Genomic DNA, 23,852 nt, shown 5'->3' on the forward strand with positions numbered 1-23,852 from the left:
CTCAAGCTGATTCAAAACTGTGGCAAAGTAGCAGGGTATAAAATTAACCCTCAAAAATCAATCGGTTTTCTGTATGCCAACAATGAGTAAAGCGTGGCTGAAATCAGGAAAGCAACTCCATTTGTAATAGCCCCTCTAAAAATAAAATACCTAGGAATTAACTTAACCAAAGAAGTGAAGGACCTTTATGATGAAAACTTTAAAAACCTGAAAAAGGAAATCAAAACAGATCTTAGAAAGTGGCAAAACCTCCCATGTTCCTGGATTGGAAGGATCAACATTATGAAAATGGCAATATTTCCCAAGGCTATCTACAAATTCAATGTGATACCTATCAATATTCCAACCTCATTCTTCAAGAAAATAGAAGAGGCAATCCAAAAATTCATATAAAACAATGAAAACCCTGAATAGCAAAAACGATCCTTAACAGAAAGAACAGTGCTGGAGGAATATCAATACCAAATTTTAAACTGTACTACAAAGCCACAGTAATCAAAACAGCTTGGCACTGGCACAAGAACAGACCTCAGGACCAATGGAATAGAATTGAAAACCCAGAAATGAACCTACAGACATATAGCCACCTAATCTTCAATAAGGGAGATTAAAAAAAAAAAAGAATAGAAGATAGCCTCTTCAGTAAATGGTGCTGGCAAAACTGGTTAATCACTTGTAGAAAACTAAAACTAGATCCTTATATAACACCCTGCACCAGAATCAACTCCAAATGGATCAAAGACCTCGGAGTCAAAGAAGACATCCTGAAAACATTACAGAAAGGAATAGGAGAATCCCTAGGTCTCTTTGGCACAGGCCAACATTTTCTTAATAGAGACTCAGAAACACAAGAAATCAAAGAAAGGTTGGACATGGGATTGCATGAAATTGCAGAGCTTCTGCATGGCAAAGGACATAGCTAACAAGATTAAGAAAGCCCACAGATTGGGAGATTTTCAATAGCCATAGGGTCTCATATCTAAAATATACCTGGAACTAAAAAAATTAAATCCCCCAACAACAAATCCAAAGAAACAACTGCCCAATAAGTAAGTGGGCTAAAGACTTAAAGAGAAACTTCTCTGAAGAGGAAAGAAGGATGAACATCAGACACATGAAGAAATGCTCAACTTCTCTAGCCATAAAAGAAATGCAAATCTAAACATTGAGATACCACCTCACCCCAGTTAGAATGGCTTTAATCAAGAACTCTAATAACAACAGACGCTGGAGGGGATGTGGACAGAAGGGAATCCTACTGCATTGTTGGTGGGAATGTAAACTTGTTCATCCACTTTGGAAAGTAGTATGGAGGTTCCTCAGAAGACTCCACATAGAGCTTCTCTATGACCAAGCAATCCCACTTTTTGGCATTTACCCAAATGATCACAAACAAGACCATATAAAGCTACCAGCACGACTATATTTATTGCAGCATTATTTACCATAGCTAAGATATGGAACCAACCCAGATGCCCCTCAGTAGATGAATGGATCAAGAAAATGTGGTGTATATAAACAATGGAATTCTGTGCCTCCATCAGAAAGAATGACATTGCCCCATTTGTTAGGAAATGGGAAGACTTGGAAAAAATTATATTAAGTGAAGTAAGCCAGGCTCAAAGAAATGTAAGTCCCATGGTTTTCTTTATTTGCAATAACTAGAAGAAATGGTCAGGTAAGTCGATGTTAGGTGAAATGAACCCCAAGATAAATATTCAAATGTTTTTTTCTTTCTTGTGATTGTTTCTAACATGTTTATGATTTCTTTGTTGCTTTGTTTGTCCCTCTCCCATAGTATAACCCCTGCTTTCATTGTATTTGATGTTGGTATAATTTGTGGAGGGGAAGGGCAAAAGCAAACTGTTTAACTAGGGATACAGGTGGACCCATTGCAACAATGAGATGTACAAGTCCTTATGTCGAAAACAAACTTTACAACTTTGGCTGGGGGGGGGATGGGAAGAGATGGGAAGGGGAAACAAAGGAGGCAGCAATAATGCTTAATAAGAAATGTACTCAAAGGAGGCGGCAACAATGCTTGACAAGAAATGTACTCATTATCTTGCCTATGTAATTGTAACCCCTCTGTACGGTATTTTCACAATAAAAAATAAAAAAAACAAAAATCTATCTTTTGGATAATTGAAACTTACATGTATTTGAAATTTATCATACTGTGAGGGGGGGGGAAGAACAAAGGTTAAGTTAGACTTGGTACTGTTTTCTCACACCTGTAACCCTTGCTACTCGTGCGCTGGAACCAGGGACTGCAGTGCAATGCTAGCTCAGGCAAAAAGTCCAGATACCATCACACCCAGTAAGTTGTCTTGCTAGTTATCCCAACCAGAGGGAAGCAAAAATAGGAAAATAACCGGGAAAACTTGGGCAAATAACCAGAGCAAAAAAATGATGGATGCATGGTTCAAGCAGTGGAACACTTGTCTGGCAAGCATGAAGTCCAAGTTCAAAACCTCAATTCCACCTCTCCCCACCCCCCAAAAAAGAATGGAGGTTATTTTAGTATGCTTTGTTATACTTCAGTAAAGAATTGAGGTCTTGACTTTTAGGAATGGAAGGCAAAATTTAAAAACAAAACAACAAAATGAGATGTGTATTATGTAATCAAGTGAAGCAATCAGAGGTTCCATTTAGATGGTGGAACCTAAAGGGATCCTTGAGCTGATTTTAGATCCCACTATGTAAGTCAATTTGTTTTGTTTACAGTACTGAGGTTAGAATTCAAAGCCTTTCAGGTTCCCTACTAGTTGAAATACACCTGTGCCTTCAGCCCTTTTACTTTACTTTTCAGATAGGATCTTTTAACTTTGGCCTGTACTGTCTCTGACCACAATCTTACCTATGGCTTCTGTGTAGCTAGGAAATGTGTTCCACCCATGCTCAGCTTACTGATTGAGATGTGGTCTTACCTTTTGCCCAGGCTGGCCTTGTAATTAATCTTCTCTTAATCTCTTTTTATGCAACTGGGATTATAGGCATGATCCACTATGTCTAGTCTGAGGTCTTTTTTGGGGGGAGGGGGAAGGGCATAACTGGAATTTCAACTCAGGGCCTCCTGCTTGCTGGGCTAGTGGTTATCACTGAGTCACACCTTCAGCCTTATTGTTCAGTGGTTATTTTTAGGATAGGATCTTGCTTCCTCTGCTTTGGAACAAAAGAACCAATCATAAGAAGAAATGAGTAGGAATCAAGGGCAGAATTTAGCTTAAAAGTAAGGATTTGGTGGACGTTACAAGTGACGGGAGCCCAAGAAAGAAATGGAGGCTTTAAACTTGAAGCCTGAGCAGTTGTTTGAAGTACGGCATTCTATAATTGAATTTTCAGATATATATCTCAATAAAATTTCATAGAAAATTAGAGCATGCAGAGTTCAATGGAATAAATTTCTAAATTTCTTTATCCATAATATATAGCAGCTAGGATTAGTTAACCCTAAAGTTCCTTCAGCTTGAATTGTATACAATTAAAATTCTGGTATTTTAAGTTCCATACTTAATATATTTCTTGATAATCATGAAGTACAAATACAGGACGGAAATTTATATAAATAATTCAGTAACAGCAGAAAAGGTCAAAAGCTATGTACATATGACCATATAAAATGTTAAGTGAAATGGACCCCAAGATAGGGACTTTGTTACAGTTGTTTTTAATGTACTATGTGATTTTTTTGTTTCTTTTTTATGTTCTTCCCCCATGGTATAACTCCTGTTGTCACTATATTTGATTCCAGTGCCCTGCATCTTGTATATACATTTTTTTTCTAATTTGGGGAGGGGAAGGGAAATAGCAAAATGCTGAAATAAGGATACAGGTTGACCCATTATAACAATATGACATTATAACAAGACACTATGTTGGAAAATGAGCTTTACAAGTTGGAGGAGTTGGGGAGGTGAAAGGGAAGGGATAGTAGGGAAAAACAAAGAAGGGAGTAACTGCTTGATAGGAAATGGACTCATTACCTTACTCATGTAACTGTAACCCCTCTGTACAGTATCTTTACAATAAAAAATAAAAAAAATTAGCAACCATCTTCTTAAAATATTGAAGTGAAAAATACAAGTTATGATAACCATGTCTGATTTATTTTAGAAAAAAATTAAAATTTGAGACGCCTTACCCAAAGCAAACAATCCAAAAATATCCTTTGTTCTTACTGTTTGGGTCCTGAATAACCTTTCCATGAAGCTACATATTAAGTAGAATTTAAAATCAAGTTGTGATTAAAATCCATTAGATGCCGGTGGGTGGCTCACATCTATAATCCTGGCTAAAGAGGCTGAGATCTGATTATCAAGGTTTGAAGCCAGCTCAGGAATACAAATCCATGGAGAAAACTATCTACTGGTTGCTTCTGATATTCCAGCAACAAGCTGGAACTGGTAGTGGCTCAAGTGGTAGAGCACCAGCCTTGAACTTTCAAAAAACAAAATGGAAGTGTGAGGTGAGGTCCTGATTTCAAACCCAAGTACTGGTATAAAAGTAAGGGGAAAATGTCATGTTTTTTTTTTGGTCTGGTCACGGGCCTGAACTCTGGGCCTGGGCACTGTCCCTCAGCTCTTTACCTCAAGGCTAGCACTCTTACCAGTTGAGCACCAGCGCCACTTCCGGCTTTTTTTTTTTCTGCATATGTGGTGCTGAGGAATGGAACCCAGGGCCTTATGCATGCAAGGCAAGGGCTCTACCACTGAGACACCTTCCCAGCCCTATTTTTTAAGTAAGCATTTGTTGCAAACCAAAACACTGAGATTCCATCTCACTGCAGTCAGAATGAATGGTTGTCAAAAATACTAACAATAAATGCTAGTCAGGATGTGGGAAAGACAGGATTCTAATACATTGTTGGTGGGAATGTAAACTAGTACAGTCACTATGGCAATCAGTATGGAGTCTTCCAAAAACTAGAAATACAACTACTTTATGATCCAGAAATAACATTCATGGGCATTAATCCCAAGATATCATGAAACAGGATACAATACACCCATGTTCATTGTAGCACTATTCACAATATCCAAGTTATAGAAAGGGCCAGATGCTCTACAATGGATAAATGGATTAAGAAACTATTAAATATGGGATATATATGGAATCAAATTTTATTTAGCCATCAGGAAGAATAGAATTTTGCTATTTGCAGGGACATGGATAGACCAGAAAAATATCAGACTAAGTACACTAGACCCAGATTGACCAATGATACATGTTTTTCTCATATATGGATTGCAGACTCAAAACACAACCCCCAGGTGAACATATACACAGGGACATAAGCATATATACCTGATTAAGCAGACCAAATTACAGTATATGGTGTAAACCTTCTGAGCAATTTTCAGAGTTAAAAGTAATGAGTATCAGAAAGGTGAACTGTTTTGAATGGGGGAATAGTGGGAAGAGCAGCTGAATGGAAAATGGAAAAATGGATGAATAGTCATAATACTCAATGTACATACTTGAAAAAGACAGTGGGAAACTTCTTGATATGACCAGTTGGGGAACCAGTAGAGGGAGGATGATGGAAGAGGTGATTCTGATCAAGATGCTCATGTTGAATTGTAATCCCTGGTACAACCATTTGTAGATTAAAAATAGGCATTTTATTAAACAAAGAAAAAAATCCATTGAACAAAGTCACTGGTAGTTGTTTTTATCCTGAGATTTCTTACTGCAAAAGACTCACTAGTGAAAGATGAATCTTAGCTTACAATACTATGAAAACAAGCAGAGCTGAGCACCATCAGCCTATGCCTTAGTTGCTTGGAAGGTTGAGAATGTGAGGATCAGGTTCTAGGCCAGCCCAAGCAGAAAAATACACCGAACTCCCATCTCCACAAAAGTTGGGTGTGGTGATGCAACAGTCATGCTAGGACAACAGAAAGGCTTCCTGCCTGAGCAGGAAGATACACCTCATCTTAAAAATAAGCAAAGTAGGGCTGGGAAGGTGGCTCAGTGGTAGTTTAGTTTCCATGAGGCCCTGGGTTCAATTCCTCAGCACCACATAAGCAGAAAAAAGCCGGAGGTTTTTTTTTTTTTTTAAGTCATTCATGGGGCTTGAACTCGGCCTGGGCGCTGTCCCTCAACTTTTCAGCTTAAGACAAGTGTTCTACTACTTGAGTCACAGTGCCACTTCCAAGCTGGACCTTTTTGAGTTGTGGCTCAAGTGGTAGAGCGCTAACCTTGAGCTGAAGAGCTGAGGGACAGCGCCCAGGCCCAGAGTTCAGGATCCATGACCAACATTAAAAAAAAAAAAAAAAAAAAATTAAAGCTAGCCAGGCATGGTGGCTCATGCCTGTAATCCTAGCTACTCAGGAGGCTGAGATCTGAGGATCACAGTTCAAAGTCAGCCTAGGCAGGAAAGCCTGTCAGACTCTTATCTCCAATAAACCACTAGAAAACTGGAAGTGGCACTGTGAGCTCAAAGCCCTGAGGTCAAACCTCCATACTAAAAAAACAAAGAAAAGACGACAAAAACTAAATTAACAAGAGGCACTTTTGAGACATTATGTAGCTGGTAGCTGAGAGTTAGTTTTAACTGAAAATAGAATTATATTTGCCTGTCTCAAGGGCTAAAGAATAAATTTTTTGTGTGTCTAAGAATAAAATTCATATGCTTTTATACATAGTGATGTACTATTTCTATCTATTCTCTTTTCCTGCCCACATATTAATTCAAAGAAAGATTCAAGTTGGTACCAAAATGTTTAACAGATAATCAAGACAAATTCCCCAAAGTCTACAGTAAATTTATAGTTCTCAACTGCGTTTGTTAAAAGCTTGAAAATTACTATATTTCTGCTAAAAACCTTTAAGAACTATATTCTTAAAATACTGCAGTGAAAAACACAAGTTATAACCACATGTATGATTTATTTTTGGGAAAAATAATTAAAACTAAGGTTTTTGCAATAATGTAGAGAATTAACAATAAGACATCATATGCTGATTACATGTTAATTCCATTCTTCAGAATGTGGGTATATTTAACATGTATTCACTGACATGAATGATTAACACTTGAGATTTTAAAATCTCAAGTCACTTGCAAATGCTGTAAATCCTTAAATGTTGAAATAAATACCTAAAAATAAGTGTATTTGAAACATAGAAGTCTGACTGTGTTTATATAGCTCAATTCATTGCACACAAACAGTACTGCTAACATAATGACATTACTGCTAGTTTCCACTTAATTTCTTCATAATATGGCTGTCTGGTGTTGCATTAGTGAAGATACTTCCTACAACCACGTGAGTTCCCCAGAGGCTATGACGGATCACTTTACAGCAGCCAAGATCATCAACAGAGAATCCTAAATGTCGGTAGCGTTCATCAGTTTCAAAAAGAGTATTGTTTGTATATGGTCCAAAAAACTAGACAAAAATAAATAAATATTTATATTAGAAAGCATAGTAATAATGTTCATAAAGTACAACATATATATTTTTAGTATTCCAGATATTTACCAAATTAAATAAATAAAAGATTGCATGCAATTATTAATCTGTCCTAACTTCACTTCTTCAATACCTGTATACTCTGGGTATGTATAGTAAATTACCTAGCAAGTTTCCTTTTTATCTAAAAGTAAATCCAAAACATTACACAGCCTGTAAAAGCAAGTAATTTTAAATAATCATCGATTTTGATTCAAATCTATCATTTATCATTCAAATTTATCATTTTCAAAACATAAACAACTAAAGCCCAGAGCAAAAGCTTTCTATTCCTAGTCTACCCATATTGTAGTTGACTTTGCGAAATAGCAGTGTATATTTTAATCTTAAAATCTGAAATATGAGCCAAGAGTTGGTGGTTCATATAATCTTAGTTCATATAATCTTAGTTACTCAAGAGAAAGATCCATAGGATCATGATTTTAAGCCTTTCAAGGCAGAAATATCTATTGAGATTTTGTCTCTAAAATAACCAGGAAAAAGCACAGCTAGCGTCATGGCTTAAGTGGTAGAATGCCAGGTAAGTAGGTACGCTAAGTAAACACTACTATCAGAAAAAAGAAGATTTAAGTTTTTACTATATTACTACTTATAATTGAAAGACACTAAGGATATAATTATGTTATTTTCCTCCAAGCATGTTATATTAAATGTTAACTTATAAATGTTAATTTCTACAGTTATTTCTCTAAACTAATTTTTATTATTCAGTTTCACTCTTGAAAATTAATCACTTTCTTAAAGAAACTAGAGTAGAACACATTAATTTCTAATTTTCATGATTCGAAGCCAGTCAAGGAAGAAGTGTCCAAGAATTATAAATAGTAAACATACTAATTCAATGAAGTCAAAACTGTATCTTATCAGGTAAAAATTATATCCATTATTTTTAGTAGAAAAGGTAAGTGTTAGAAAAAAGGCATTGCAACAGATGTCCTTCAGAAATTGTGAAAGCAACTGACTCAGTATTCCTTGGGATAAAATTATGAGATTTATTTCTTAAAAGTCCTAAGCTTTCATGAATGAATAAATAAATCATTTCAATTTTCTTACAATCTGACTTTCAAAATGCATTTAAATACTCACTGCCAAACCAGATGATGGATCAATAAAGTCAGCCCAATAGCCTTCAGCTCGAAGAGCATAGCAAATTTCTTTAGCACCATTAATGAACTGCATTTAAAAAAGATATAAATAATATTCAAAAGAGTATCATTATAAACTATTTTGTTTTTAAGTTATCTTTTGCTTTAGACAGTAAGATTCATATAAAATAAATTATAAGCTACCTTGTAAAGTCATAAAATTTTTACCATTTCAAAAAAATAAGTTAATATAATGGTTTAATTTTTAAGTCCAAATTCTGTACTTTTCTCCTACTTTATGAAATATGAAATCTCTCCTGTATTAACTCTTAAACTTGTCATAAGTGATAAAGTATAGCTGCTATGTTGTATCATTATGAATATTAGGTAACAAAGGAAAAACAATATAATGAAGAGATCTGAACCAATGATTACTTTAAAAGAAAGTTGCTTAAAGTAGAGGTGGGAGAGAAGGGATGGTAGGGGGAAAACAAAGGAGGAGGCAAAAATGCTCAATAGGAAATGTACTCATTACCTTGCTCATGTAACTGTAACCCCTCTGTACAGCATTTTTACAATAAAAAATGTACAAAAAAAAAAAGCAAAAAAACCCTGTGTACGCTCATCCAAGTACTAACCAGGCCTGATCCTGCTTAGCTTCTGAGATCAAATGAGATCTGGCATGTTCAGGGGGGGATATGGCCGTCACAATGCTTGACAAAAAATGTACTCATTGCCTTACTCATGCAACAGTAACTCCTCTGTAGAGCATCTTTACAATAAAATACAATAAAAAAAACAAACTGTGTCCTTATTTGTGTGTCCTTCAAAACACACAGCCAATGGCACATCTATAATTCACTAAACTGGGAATGGAGCTCAGCAGCATGGTACTAGTCTAACTATGGTCCTGGGTTAGCTACCACCAGCATAGGAGAAAATAACTGAACCCGATACACAGGGTAGCAAGGTAGAGGGGTATTATCTTAATTTCTATGAGGTTTGCATTAGCTTTTTCAGCAGTGTAGGTTGTGTAAAAACTGTAACAATATTAAGTCTAGGTTGCAATGCTGGAAAAAAATGATCACATAAATGTTTAAAAACAAGGGCACAGTTCCACTTAAGTAACAAGTACTGAACTTACTATTTAAAACAACAAAATCATCCTAGTGAAAATATAGAACTGATTAAAAAATTTAAGGCAATAATTTTAGGCCCTGAAAAATAGACAAGAACAGTTTTTGAGAAGCGAGGGAACACATGAATTAATATCCACATTTGCTCTAGCTTTTTCTCTTGGTACATTTTCTTGTCAAAGTAAGGACAAAGAAGTAAACCCAAGCATAGTGTGTGAGGAATACCAAAGCATTTGGAATTTCTGAGAGAATACTGGAAGAAAGGGAGATGCAGAAAGGTTAAAAATCCTACATAAAGCATTCGCTTTAATTCCTTAGTAAATGGTTACAAGGAAGAAGCAAGATGCTGAGAGGCTTAGCCCAGCAGGCAAAGGTGTTAGAACTGAAGGGGAATATGAAGTATTGGAAAAACAGATTTCTGGCTCATTCTTCAGCTGAGACATCTGAAGTTCAGTATTTAGGAATGCATATATTCTAATTAATGTATATTATCTTTCTATGTATGTACACTATATTTTAGAAATTATAGAATTAACATATAAACATATGTAATATTAATAGAATCTATATTGTACATAATATATTGTATATAACATATATTTACGCTCATTCTATTTTTATCTTCTTTAGTGGGTTTTTTTTTCTTTTTCTGGTATCAGAGTTTGAACTCAGGGCACTGTATACTTGCTCAGCTGGCCGCTTGCTTGTGCAGCAAGTGCTATATACCACTTGAGTCATTTCTCCAGACTGGCATTTTGTTTCCTACTTTTGCAGATGGAGTTTTATCAACTTTGCCTACACTGGCTTTGAACCATGATCCTCCATATCTCATACTTCTAAATAGCTAGGATAGCTCTTCAGCCCTTTTCTATCTAAACAGCAAAGGACTTTTGGTTGGATCATGGAATACTCATTCTATTTTAGATTAGGTTAGATTTTTAAACTGTTTTATCTGAAGTTATCTCCCTATCTTATACCCCACTTTAACATATTGCAATCATACTTACTATATATAGAAATAGGAAGTCTAAGTTATGAGTACATTTCTAACTAAGAGCTGGGTGTTAGTCACAGGATACCAACTGACTGCACCATAAGGTAAGCTCAAAGCTGTAACCATAGATCTTACTATTTCTATATATAAATACTACCTTCTCTGTGTACATGGCAGGGTGGAACTCTATAAACTTATTAAAGCTCTGCAGGTTAACTCATTCCTAAAGCATTCTTTGCTCAAAAAAAATTGTTAAATTTGTCTGAAGTTTTTCTTTTTACAAAACTAAATTTATTGTAGTTGTTGCAAATTAAACACTGTCCCTCTTAAGAGATTTTTGCTGTGGATATGAGTACTTAATGATAACTTATTTTCTCCCAATACCGACTTTAAACATGAAGAGATTAAACATTAAACTAAAACTATTCTCTAGGTTAATGCCCATATTTACTAACTCACTTATTGCTATACTTTATTAATCCAAGTATTAATACTTTATTAATCCAAGTATAGTAACAAATAATACATATCAACTAAGAACATATGTACCATACCTAAAAATTACAAGGCCAAGTGCAGAAAACTCATTTACAAAGCTGAATTAAAAGAATCCCAAGTTACTCAGGAACCAGTTTCTCCTTTAAATTTCTGTTCAACAACATCAATACTGACATCTGCTGGAAAAAGTTATTTTAAGTTTAAACCCTAATACTTAAAATAGGTGCTTGGAAAAGAATTTAGTAGTGCTTCCAAAATAATCATCAACACACTTCAATGGAAATATTTTTTCTTTCATAGAACCTGTTAACTCTGTCATTTTTTAATCTCAAGATAAAACATGATGTCATTTCAGAGCCCTACAATTTGCTACAGAAAACTGTGAACCATACTAGAGTCAGAATCAAACCATCAAAAATTAGTACTACGCAATGCAGATTTGAGAGCTTTACAGCAGTTCAATACCAGTGGTGAAAAGTATATATTTACCAAACATTATTTTTATTATAAGTAAAACTGTTTGTTATTAAATTGCAATTGCACCTTCTGATCTCACTTAAAATGAGGAAAAATGTAATATGCCTCAATAAATTCCTTGCAAAAGAGTATATGACTAACATGCTTATGAATGTTAAATACATGAAATTTCTTAGAAAGCCCTGTGAAGCTCTTAAGTGCCAAATCATTCTCATAGAATACTGAATAGGTAAATTAAAAAATATTATTATAAACAGAACCTTTAAACCAAAGAAAATACATAATAAAAATACATGATAATAGAATAAAATACATAATAATTCCTAATATTCTACAAGGAAATCATTAAAGGAGAATTTCAACTCAGGTTATTCGCTAAGGTGCCTGCCCATGTAAGTTATTAATAATCTGTCACATAAGCAGAGGAATATTACTTTCTATTTTATAAAGAAATTAATATAATCTAGTTTCAATTCTAAAGAGAAATAATTACATGATTTTAAATCACTAGGCTTTAAATTATCATTAAACATTCTCCAGATTGATAAAGAGAATGCTAAAATTTAGGGTAAACTAGGGTAACAGCATATAACTTAGGATAATCTTTATGGTAGGCAAATGATACTTTCAATAATTCTCTGAATAAAATCATATGTAACAATGATATTCATTGCTGTGTTGCAGGTAATAGCAAAGGGTTGATCTTCAACCTATAACTCACAAAGTAAATTTTAAAATAAATTGTATGGAAAGGTGTCAAAATGAATGTTTATGTTAAAAACAAAGGACAAAATTATTCTTTTCTTCTAGCAATAGATGGTAATGGGGAACAAACTAGGGCATTATGCCTGTACTACCACTTGAACCACATCATGTACCCAGGGTATTTTGCTTGTTTATTTTTCAAGTAGAGTTTGGCCTGGTGCTTATTAGCCTTGAATCATCTGTCTCCTGTGTAGCTGAGATTACAGGTGTGTGCCACTATGTCCAGCCTCAGGACTATATATTACTACTATACTGTTTACTGTTACAACTTGTTTTTTTTTTTTTTATTGTGAAAATACCATACAGAGGGGTTACAATTACATGGGCAAGGTAATGAGTACATTTCTTATCAAGCATTGTAGCCTCCTCCTTTGTTTCCCCTTCCCATCTCCCCCCCCCCCCACCAAAGTTGTAAAGTTCGTTTTTGACATAACGACTTGTACATCTCATTGTTGCAATGGGTCCACCTGTATCCCTATTTAAATGATTTGTTTTTTCCCTTCCCCTCCACAAATTATAACAACATCAAATACAGTGAAAGCAGGGGCTATACTGTGGGGGAGGGACATACAAAGCAAAAAAGAAATAATCTTATGTGTTAGAAACAATCGCATGAAAGAAAAAAAATTTGAATACATATCTTAGGGTTCATTTCCCTAACATCAACTTATCTGACCTTTTCTGCTTGTCTCAGACATATACTAGTAATTTCAAATAAGGGAAACCATGGGACCTATGTTTCTTTGGGCCTGGCCAACTTATTTCTTAGAGTTGGTTGGGCTAATGTTTGAAAGATTCCTAATATGCTGTAAAGTTGCAAAGAGATAAAAGGTCAAGAGAAGAAGGAATGAGGGAAAGAAAGAAAAGAAAAAGAGAAAAAGGAGGTGAGGGAAGGAAGGCATGATACAGTTTAGAAAAATCCAGGAAATTAATGAACAGAATCTAAGTTCTTCAAGGATACTGAAAACAAACAAATGTAGCATATTAAACTGTCAACTCAGAAAAGATGTAAGTTGTATAGTACTGAAATACTTCACAGAATTAAGGCTGGAAAGACATTCATCACTTTTTTTATTTATTTGCCAGTCTTGGGGCTTAAGCTCAGGGCCTGTGCACTGTCCCGGAGCTTCTTTTGCTCAAGGCTAGCACTCTACCACTTGAGCTGCAGCACCACTTCTGGCTTTTTCTGTATATGTGGTATAGAGGAATCAAACCCAGGGTTTCATACATGTTAGGCAAGTACTCTACCACTAAGTCACCTTCCCAGCCCAACATTCATCATTTTAATAGTTTAATAGTATGTAAATAGAATCATAAAACTAAGTAAGCAAATTGGAAGAATAACCTTTTCTAGCAGCATTTCTCTTTCAACTTCTACCTCTTCACTCCAAACAGTCATATCATTCTTAGTTTTCTGAGTTACAGTTAGAATCATTAGTTTGCTATTGGCCACTTCCGGAAACAGTGATTCAAAATCTGAAAATAAGAATAAAAATCTCAAAAAGAAAATAATTTGATTTTTAGAAAGATACAAAATTCATGAAAATAGGTTCTTCAGAAAAAAATTATGATTAAGTTAAACTACTGCAGTACTAGGTTATTTTTATAAATTCACTTTGTATTTGAAAGGAGTGAAACAAACTTAGTTTTGTTCACTTCTAGTTCTGGATGAACTGAAATAATACTGCTATCAATTCTGAAGAGTATGGCAGTATTATTGCTGTTAATATAATTTAGAAATAAATTTGTTCTGATTTTTCTTTGTACTATATTTATGAGCTCATGGTACTATAAATATAGGATTAGAAATTATGCAAGTTTTAGGGAAAAGGTCATTAGGGTTCTACTATTCTTATTTAATTTGAACATGAGGTCAAAGATTGGATACATGTGAAAGCTTTTATCTTTGAAATATAATCATTAATGGCCAAAGCATTAAACTAAGTATTAATGTACAGAACATTATGATTACTATTATAACCAATTCAACATATTAAAAATTAATATAATCTAACACATGTCTAATGTCTCCTACAGAAAGTATACCTCTTCGCAGCAATTCTGGACATGTTTGGATTGCACACTCAACTCTGGCACTTTCAAAATAAGTTTCTGCACTGTTAATTTCTTGTTCAATAGGTGTGTCATTACCCTATAGGGAAGAAGGACAAAAGTAAACAAAATCTAGAATCCAAATAAAATGTTAAGAATTTACCTTAATACACTTTAGAAAAATAATTCTCATTAAGGTACTGTTTTCTTATATGCTTACAAAGTTTTGATGAATATTAGGAGATAGCTCTAAAGAAATCTTAAACAAAACAGAACACAACATATCAACATCCTGAACAGAAATTTGCTAAGAAACTAGTTTAAATACTATAATTATGCCTTATAGTTGGTACCTCTTCTGCTATTTTGCCATATTATCCAATTATGTTTTATGCTGTAATCTATAAAATCGGAATAATAACATTAACTTCCAAAATAACAAATCAATAATGTAACTTTTATAGGAAAGGCTTATTAGGGAACTTTGACAAGAGTAAGCGCTATAAAATTTTAAAAAAATAAAAATTTGGTCTTCATTCTCAGTGTATCAAAAGTAGTAGAAAAATAATAAAAGAAATAAATGCAACTCAATACGAAAAATGCTAAAGTTAAGAAGGTTCTGGTCACATAGACAAGGAAGAAATTTGCTTTACAAGAAAATTAGGAAAAGGTTGAAAGGGTATTATCTGTGGTGTATATTAATGTGTGTTTAATAAGTAAAGGATAAAATAGAAGCAAAAAATTCAGAAGGGAAAATAGTCTAGCAAATGATATAATAGTGGAAAGGCTTATGCTGGCAATTACTATTCAATTTTTCATATAAAAAAGCTCAGGAAAGGTCCTAACATTTTGGCAGAGACCAACCCTTGAGCCCACATTATTCTCATTCCATAATTATCATGCCACACACAGTACCTATAAAAAAGGAGGTAAAATAAAAGACCACTTGATCCCACGGTTTCCCTTATTTGCAATAACTAGTATACATCTGAGACAAGTAGAAAAGGTCAGATAAGTTGATGTTAGGCTAAATGAACCCCAAGATAAGGACTCAAGTGGTCTCAAGTGTTTTTTCTTTCTTGCTATTGTTTGTATTTACAAGGTATTTTTTTGTTGCTTTGTATGTTACTCCCCCTCTCCCCCCAGTATGGTATAACACCTGTTTTCACTGTATTTGATGTTGGTATAATTTGGGGAGGGGAAGAGAAGAAACAAATTGTTTAAATAGGGATACAGGTGGACCCATTGCAACATGAGATGTACAAGTTGTTATGTCGAAAAACAAACTTTAAAACTTTGGGGGGGGGATGGGAAGGGGAAACAAAGCAGGAGGCAACAATGCTTGATAAGAAATGTACTTATTACCTTGCTCATGTAATTGTAACCCCTCTGTACAATATTTTCACAGTAAAAAAAGTATTCAAAAGACCACTTGAACTCTGGCAGATAATTAAAAGGATGCTAGTAATTTTGAAGCAATTCAGAAACAGGCAACATGATCTTAACTCTATTTGTGGGACGATAGTAATATATATAGTTCTATATAAGTATAAATTCTTTAATAATTAGTTGTTTGAAATATAAATTATTTCTGTGTTGCAGGATATTAAATTTGCTTTTAAAATAGAAATTATAATTTGTCTATGGGCTTAATTCCAGACAACTTTATATTCCCGTAGGCATTTAAAAACTTAAGAAAATTTTGAGGTCTCTAAAATTGTGTAGATGATAGCAAACTAAAAGAAAAGCCCAATAAATATTTTATTTAAAAAAAAACACACAATTTCGGAGGGCTTGGGAGAGTGTACTTTCCTGCCTGGGCTAGCTTCAAACTGGGATCCTTAGATAATGTAATAAAGACACACATTAACAATTTACCTGAAATTCATTCACATATTGTGCCATCACAAACTCATGTCTTTCGGTGGATAATGGCTCTGCTAGAACATCGGGCAAAGTTTTATGAACCTGGCTTTTCTTCTGTAATGCAGTCCCATTGAGGTGGCAATCAAAACCTATGTTTCCTGGAAGCTGGAATCTTTGATCCTGAGGTCCAAATGGTCCCATAGTTTCATCAGGCCATACTGTTCTAGAGCCTGAAGAGAAACAACTAAATGAATCATTTTCTTCTCAACAGTAAGTTGTGGCAGACTGAACAAATAAAGCTCTTACAATTTTTTTAACCTAACATGTGTATCTGTGAAATCTATTTTCTTATATGAGAATAAGCTTTATGTTGTTTCCAAAACTAGTTGCTTTAAATCAATCAGTTGTTGGCTCTAGGGAAGTCCAATACTAGGGGTATCAATAAAATAGTGGTTAATATATGAGGTATTTAATAATCATTAGAAAAATTACAGTAAAACCTATGTGCTGATACTGAGTCTAGGAAATGAGAAAAAGTGAAGCCAAAGAATAGTATGAATACCATAATCGTTTTACATTCTTTTTGTTTTTCCAAGTATGGGGATTTTGAATTCAGGTTCTTATGACTGCTTTGCTTGCTTGCCTGGCTGGCACTCTACATTTGAGCCATGTCTCAGCTCAGTTTTTTTGTGGTTAATTAGAGATGAGACTTACAGACGTTTTGCACAGGCTGACTTTAAACCACAACCCTCTGGATTTCAGCCTCCAAAGTAGCTAGGATTATGTGCATGAGCCACTCAGGCACACCACACAGTGCCTACATTTTTAAATTTGTTATCTTTTGTTTTCAGATTGGATCTTGCTTTGAAGTTCAGACTGGTTTGAAACTAGCCTTAAACTCAAAATCCTCCTGCCACACAGCCTTCCAAGTTCTGGGATTATAGGTGTATCCAACTTACATCCTTATATTCACATATTCCCATTTTAAAAAGAAAGATCTAAAAAGAAAGACACCAGACTTAAAAGTAGTTACCCAGTTCCCCTCAGGAAAGGGCATTCAGCTATTCAGCTCCTCAAAGGCTGGTGGATTTATTTGGGGTATCTTGTGTTTCCCCAATGTCTTTATCCAGTCTCTTGATGGGAGCCTCTGATTTCCATGTGGTACTCAGTTTACTTGTGGCATAGTTGGTTTCTTAAATGAATTTGTTTGAGCAGGCAGAAAGAAGCTCTGCCTCACAGGCATGGGAACTTTGTGATCCTCCTTCCCAGACTAGTTCAGTGGGAGGGTAATCTGCTTTGAGTCTCACACAGGAGGAAGGTGGCTATTTTCTATAGCTTGGAGTCCCTGAGAGGGAGATGGGGGGTAGGGGGAAGGGGTTGGCCTGTCTGGAATCATGGCTTTTCCCTGAGAGGCTAGTTCCTAAGATACTCTTATGGCCCAGACTGGAGCTGCTCTCAGGTTTTATGCAGTATCTAGTTTTGAATTTTTTTTTTAGCTCCTGAAGCCAGGATACTCACTAAACAATATACTGGAAATGATATGTATAACTTGGTGGGAGGGGAAGTTGGGGGGGAGGAAAAGAGGGAGAAAAATGAGGGAAGGGGTAACAAGCTAGATAAGAAATGTAATCAATACCTTATTTATGTAACGTAACCCCCCTACACCTCACCTTGACAATAAAATTTTTAAGAAAACGAATAAAAAACTCCTTCAGAGGTCTACCTGAAAGGAACTAATTGGAACTACAAAAACAAAATTAAAAAAAGCTAGGAGAAAAAAATTGGGTATTACATGCAATGATGCTGTTTACCAGCTACATTAATTAAATGGACAATAAATATAAAAGAAAAAAATCCATATTACTTATTTACAAAAAAATAAAATGATAACATCTTGTTATAAAAAATCTAAAGACTCAGAAAATAAGGTAGAAAATTAGTTTTATTATTCAGAGTGTAATCCTTGGAGTGGTTTAGAGAATGGAAGTGAAATTACTTGGGCATGAAATAATTACTTAATACCCTACCAGAATGGAATGACTAAAAATGGCAATAGCTGCCTCATTGGGAGCTCACTGAGCACCACCATAGTCCTCCTCAACATACAATGTAAATATTCTCTTCATAGTAATATGCACCATTTACCAATCATGCAACTCTTTGCTGGTCAACTCTGACAAGGTCTCAAACATGAACACACTACCTCAATGCCTTTCAAGATTCAGTAACAACTACAATGAAGATCAAGATTTTATATTTTGAGGAAGGTCTTAGATGATACTGATAAAGACCATGTTGGGTAACAAAGCTTTAGTCACAATGATTGGCTGGAATCTTATAAATCTGTTAGTTAGTATTTGAACAATATGTTTTAAAGGCAACTTGGAACTAATAGTTTCAGGTATTTATAGTGAATATGAGACATTTTTATATGCTTATCTTGGATTCAGTGGGATTTCTCTTTTGTGAAAGCCCTGTTCCTGTTTGTGTCTTGGTTTTCTAGCACTGTCTCTTTCTTACTGATGTATAACATTTATATATTCAAAATAATCACATATTCTTTGTGCCTCAGTACAGAGGCTTGAACTCAGAGCCAAGGTGCTGTCCTTTAGCGTTTTCACTCAAGGGTGGTACTCTTCTACTTCAGCTACACCTCTACTTCTGGCTTTTTGTTGGTTAATTATAGGTAAGAGTCTCATGGACTTTTCTGCCAGGGATGCACTAGAATCAAGATCTTCAGATCTCAGATTCTCAAGTAGCTAGGATTACAGATGTGAGTCACCAGATCCTTATATACATTCACTTGGCTCCGTACATATTCTGAGTGACAAATTTTTCATTTCTGTATATAGTTAAGTCTTCACGTGATGAAATTTGGTAGGAAGAAGGCTGGGCACTGTTGGCTCACACTTGTATTTCTAGCCATTTGACAGGCTGAGATCTGAGGATGATGGTTCAAATCCAGACTGAGCAGGAAATTCTGCAAGACTTACCTACAATTAACCCCCAGAAAACTGGAAGTAGCACTGTGGCTCAAAGTGGTAAAGTGGTAGCCTTAAGCAAAAGAGCTCAGGGAGAGTGCCTAGGCCTTGAGTTAAAGTCTTACAACTGACCAAAAAGAAAAAAACAAAAGGGGGAGAAAAATAAAAAATACTGTTATAAAAAATTGAGAAAATTATTTTGAAATAAGTAAAGCAATGATATCTTTTACTTACATATATCAGGAGGTGAAGTGGCCACATGAGATTCATCAGAACCTGAGGATCCTGCAGTTGAAAAGGCTTTTGGATTAACAACTCTTCTAACTAGAGAGCAAAAGCCTGGGAGATAGGAAACCAGTCTGGCTCTGTTACAGAGCACCTGAGAATGACAGAAAGATTAAGATTATGTATTTTGGGAAATGTTATGGTTTCTGACAAATCTTTAAACTGTGGCATACCTTTTAAGATAGACATTTGTTCAACCTACACTGAACATTTACAAGCATTATGAATAATAAAAAAATGTAAATGTCTTCAGAATCAAAACAGTCACTTATGTTGAGACATGACAATGGAGACAATGAGAAAGGGAAGTCTTCAAGTATATTTGCCTAAGAGGAGTTGCTATAAAAGACTCTGCCAAACCCCCAAGCTGGCAATAAGGTCACTGAAATCCTGCAAAAATACTTTTATGAGAATGGCTAACCAGCAATTGTTTGTTCAGCCCTAGAACAATAGTACTCTTGTTATTGATCCTTGTGGCTAGGATAACTGGATCAAAATAACTTGTGTAACCTTCCTCATCTTGCCTTTAAAAACCCTTGCCCTTCCTTTGCCTTTCCAGGTATGCCTAAAGTACTCTCCTTTGCTCCCAAAATGTGCCATCCTTTGTACAACACTTTCTTATTCTGAATAAATTCTTGTTTGGAAGACTCTACCATTCATTTGATGTTGACAATTCAAATACTAAACCAAACTAGTAGCAGCTTAATCTGGGTAAGAGTTTATATCTTTTCCAATAAAGTCCAGGATTCCAAAACACCACACAGGAAGAAGAATCTGTAAATAGAGCACAGCTATAAGACTTTGTATCCTTAAAACACACTACTTACATAGCTTGTTGCTTGAAAATCTGCTTATTTTCAAATCCATTTTTTCTTTTAAAATTAAATGTGCTTATAATCTCCCATATTATTTTTATACTATTATTATTTAGAATGCTCACATTCCTTCATCCTAACACATTATTTTGTAGTGTGTCTTCACAACATAGATGGTGTCATCCCATCTATGAAAATTCACTCAACGATTATAACTTGAGAGTTACAATATATTATAAATATATTCCCCAAACTGAAAAGTTTGCCTAGTCTCTAAAGCACAGGCACTTTTTACTTAGTATGTATGTTAACTAAATTGTTGAGACCCATGTATCTGCTTATCCTGATATTACATGCACTGCAAATTCTGGGGAAAAAAATTAACAGAAGAAATGAGCTAATTTATTCACTTGAATCAAAACAATGCCAGTCCACAAATCAGTACTCTATTTCAACTGAGTTACCTCTTTTGACAATACTACATGCTTCTTTTACAACACTGTCTTTCTGTGTAGAATACAGCTAGGTAAAAATTCACCTCACAATTTGGCCCGTACTAGTCGTCTATTCTTATGACTTGTCTGCATCTTCAAATATTCATACTCTTACCAATTACAGTAATAGCATTTTGTAACTCGTTGCCACATCAGTCTTCCTACATGAAATTCCAATTGAATCTATATCATGTTAAAAGCAAACAAACAACCCCCCCCAAAAAAAAACCCAAAAAACCCAAAGTCTAAATTGCTGAGCTTGGTATTCAAGGCATTCCATTCTTGGCTCACCCTTCACAACCCAACCTCAGGAATTTTTTCCCCATCTTACTAGGGTCATTTTTAAAAGGGACTGGGAGGGGACTTCTTCAAATCCGCTTTCCTGTCCTCCCCACCCACCCGCGATTATCTAAAATCCCCACTCATCTTTCAAAACTCAGGTAGAGTAATCAGTAACTCTTTTTTCCTTATGACTCCAAACCTTCATGGTCCCTTCGGCCCTTCCACACACGGATCACAACCTGCACGGAAGCTTTTGGGAACGTGCACAGCAACAACCACCAAGGAAGTGACACCGTGCAGGTCTTTCCCACAGGTGTCGGTATCTCCCTTTCCCGTACGAGCTCCGTGGCGCAGGACGTGTCACCACGCGGGTGTACACTCGGGGTACACTCGGGGGTGCGCGTCAGCGGGGACTGTCGGGTTCCGAGGGGCACTTTCGACACCGAAACTACCAAGTCTTTCACCAAAAGAGACTGGGGGGTGCGGGGGGGGGGGGAAACGCTGGAAACTGCCTGCAAACACTCACGTTCAAGAGCAAGCTCTGCACAGACACACGGGTTTGAACGGGACGTGTGCACAGCGCAGCCCCGTCGGGGCGCCCCCCGGCCCCGGCCCCAACGGCCCACCCCCGGCCCGCCCCGGGACCGCCGTACTCACATGGGCCATTTCCGGCGGCGAAGACCGAGCCGAAACCACCCCTGCGGCAAAGGCTTCCTGCGAAAGGACGAAACACCACCGGCGGTGAGGGACTCGGGCTCGGCCGACGGCGGGGACGCGTCCCGGGTCCGCGTCCGTCGTCCCCGCCCACTCCCCCGCCCTTCCACCCTCCTCCCCCGCCGCCCGCCACAGCCGGGTCCTCGCGACCCCGGGGTCAAAGCGGATGTTTCCACAGCTTCCGGAAGACAGCGTGGGAGGCCTCGCGACGGGAGCTTCGTAGGGATCCAGGCCTTACCGTGAGCTGCGACCCGACGACAGCCCAATTCCGAGAGGCTTCCGCAGGCGGAAACCATCCGTACCGATCACCACCGCCGCGGCCTCCGGCTGCCCCGCGACTTCACTCTTCCCGCCGCCAAAATGGCGGCTCCGAAAGCCAGCGGGCGGCGCCAGGGTTGGACGCTGCCAGGCAGAACCAGCTGCTCCTGAGCGCGTCGATGCGCAGGATCGCGGAACCGGCGCTGCGCACGCGTCTCACGTACGCACTCCGGTGGGAGCCGCCGCACCAGGCCGGTGCCCACGTCCTGGCGGGCCGAAGGTGGTGTGGGGCCCCTCGTAAGCCTTTCCGATTGCCTCTCGGACAGCGTCTCCTGCCCCTTGTGCGATTGCTGTTCTTTGCTCAGGAGTCTCTGGTTTCCGGCACAAGGCACTTAACTCCCTAGACAGTGCCGAACTCAGTAGGCTCCGAAAACACAACCGGATGACCTGTTTGTAAATACCGTATTATTTAAAGTTAATGCCTTTTAAAAAATAGACACTGAAGTTACTTATACTAAATCAGATTTCCTTAGTTTTTGTCTTTCATGTCCTTTTCGGCTTCCAGGGTTTGCATCATGAGTCCACATCATAGGTAGTCACCCTATATCACCTCCAGCTCCTCTAGACTGTGACAATTATTCAGGCCTACTTGGCTTTTCATAATTTGGATCTTTTAAAGACGTACTCTTCAGGCATTTTGTTGAATTTCCCTCCATCAGTTTTCATAATGCATCACCAGGCCATTTTTTTGGGGGGGGGGGAGTATTTGACCTCAAGGGCAAGTACTGTGAACTTACCACTGTTGATCTTGACTCAGTGTTGGCCAGGTTTCTACACCATGAGTTCTTCTTTCCCTACATGGCGTCACTATGTGCAGCCCAAGCTGAAAGAGTAAAAAGTTACACTCTCAAGTTTTTAAAGGGCAAGCATCTTCATAAGTTGGGATTCTGCATGAGAAATTTGTTCACCTCAATTTGTTTTCAGTTCTGTTTGTATGTGGCTGTGGGTGTTAGGTTTACATTTCCATTCTTTATCTTTTTAATTAAGTTTTTTCATTGTGAAAATACTGTACAAAGGGGTTACAATCACATGAGCAAGGTAATGAGTACATTTCTTATCCAGCATTGTTGCTTCCTCATTTGTTTTCCCCCTAATCCAATACTGTATTTTGTTTTTCAAATTGTTTCGGTCATTGAGAATTTTTAATTGGAATTCTGTCTTTTTGACACATGTTCACAGTTTTTTTTCTTTTGTATCTCTTATTTTACTTAAGTGTTTCTTTAATATCTGACACTACAAGATACTTCAAGATGACGTTTATTCCCTGCCCTAGGTCCAGGTTCAGAATTAGCCACTTTCCCAAAGAGCCATTAGTTTTTAAAAACATGTGTGTATTCATCTACATATATGTACATACTTGTATATATAATCTTTTAAGTTTGTACAAGTTGTATAAACTCATTAAGTATGGGCTCTTCTCTATAACTAGAGTAAGAAACATGGCTTCTTTCATCATCCATCCAGTTACTCAACTCTTCAGTTCACTTTACACATATAGTGAGTTTGGAACTGGTAACCCATGTTAACTATATATGTATAGTGGGTACCAGTTATGTCTGTGGGAAACAATTATAGCAGCTAGAGTACAATGCTTACACAAACTTCGAGC

General features: G+C 36.6%; 1 protein-coding gene across 1 annotated transcript; it reads right to left on the reverse strand.

Moving 5' to 3' along the window:
• Window positions 1-6,874: 6,874 nt before the first annotated feature.
• Mmadhc (methylmalonic aciduria (cobalamin deficiency) cblD type, with homocystinuria) lies at window positions 6,875-22,266 on the reverse strand. The gene is made up of 8 exons (XM_013029831.1): window positions 22,164-22,266; window positions 21,869-21,925; window positions 19,570-19,714; window positions 16,367-16,584; window positions 14,483-14,588; window positions 13,782-13,912; window positions 8,568-8,654; window positions 6,875-7,397 (listed from the first exon to the last, which is right to left on the reverse strand). The coding sequence occupies exons 2-8, from the start codon at window positions 21,875-21,877 to the stop codon at window positions 7,203-7,205; spliced, it is 891 nt and encodes a 296-aa protein (XP_012885285.1). The 5' UTR covers window positions 21,878-21,925; window positions 22,164-22,266; the 3' UTR covers window positions 6,875-7,202.
• Between the last annotated feature and the right edge of the window lie 1,586 nt (window positions 22,267-23,852).

Source organism: Dipodomys ordii, unplaced genomic scaffold (genome assembly GCF_000151885.1).
Source record: "Dipodomys ordii isolate 6190 unplaced genomic scaffold, Dord_2.0 Scaffold5, whole genome shotgun sequence".
Lineage (NCBI taxonomy): Eukaryota > Metazoa > Chordata > Mammalia > Rodentia > Heteromyidae > Dipodomys > Dipodomys ordii.

Coding starts and splice junctions, on each gene's coding strand:
- Mmadhc (XM_013029831.1), bottom strand. Junction 16,585..19,569: donor CACTTCACCTCCTGATATAT/GTAAGTAAAAGA, acceptor GTTTCTCTTCAG/GCTCTAGAACAGTATGGCCT. Junction 13,913..14,482: donor TCCAGAATTGCTGCGAAGAG/GTATACTTTCTG, acceptor TCTTATTTTCAG/ATTTTGAATCACTGTTTCCG.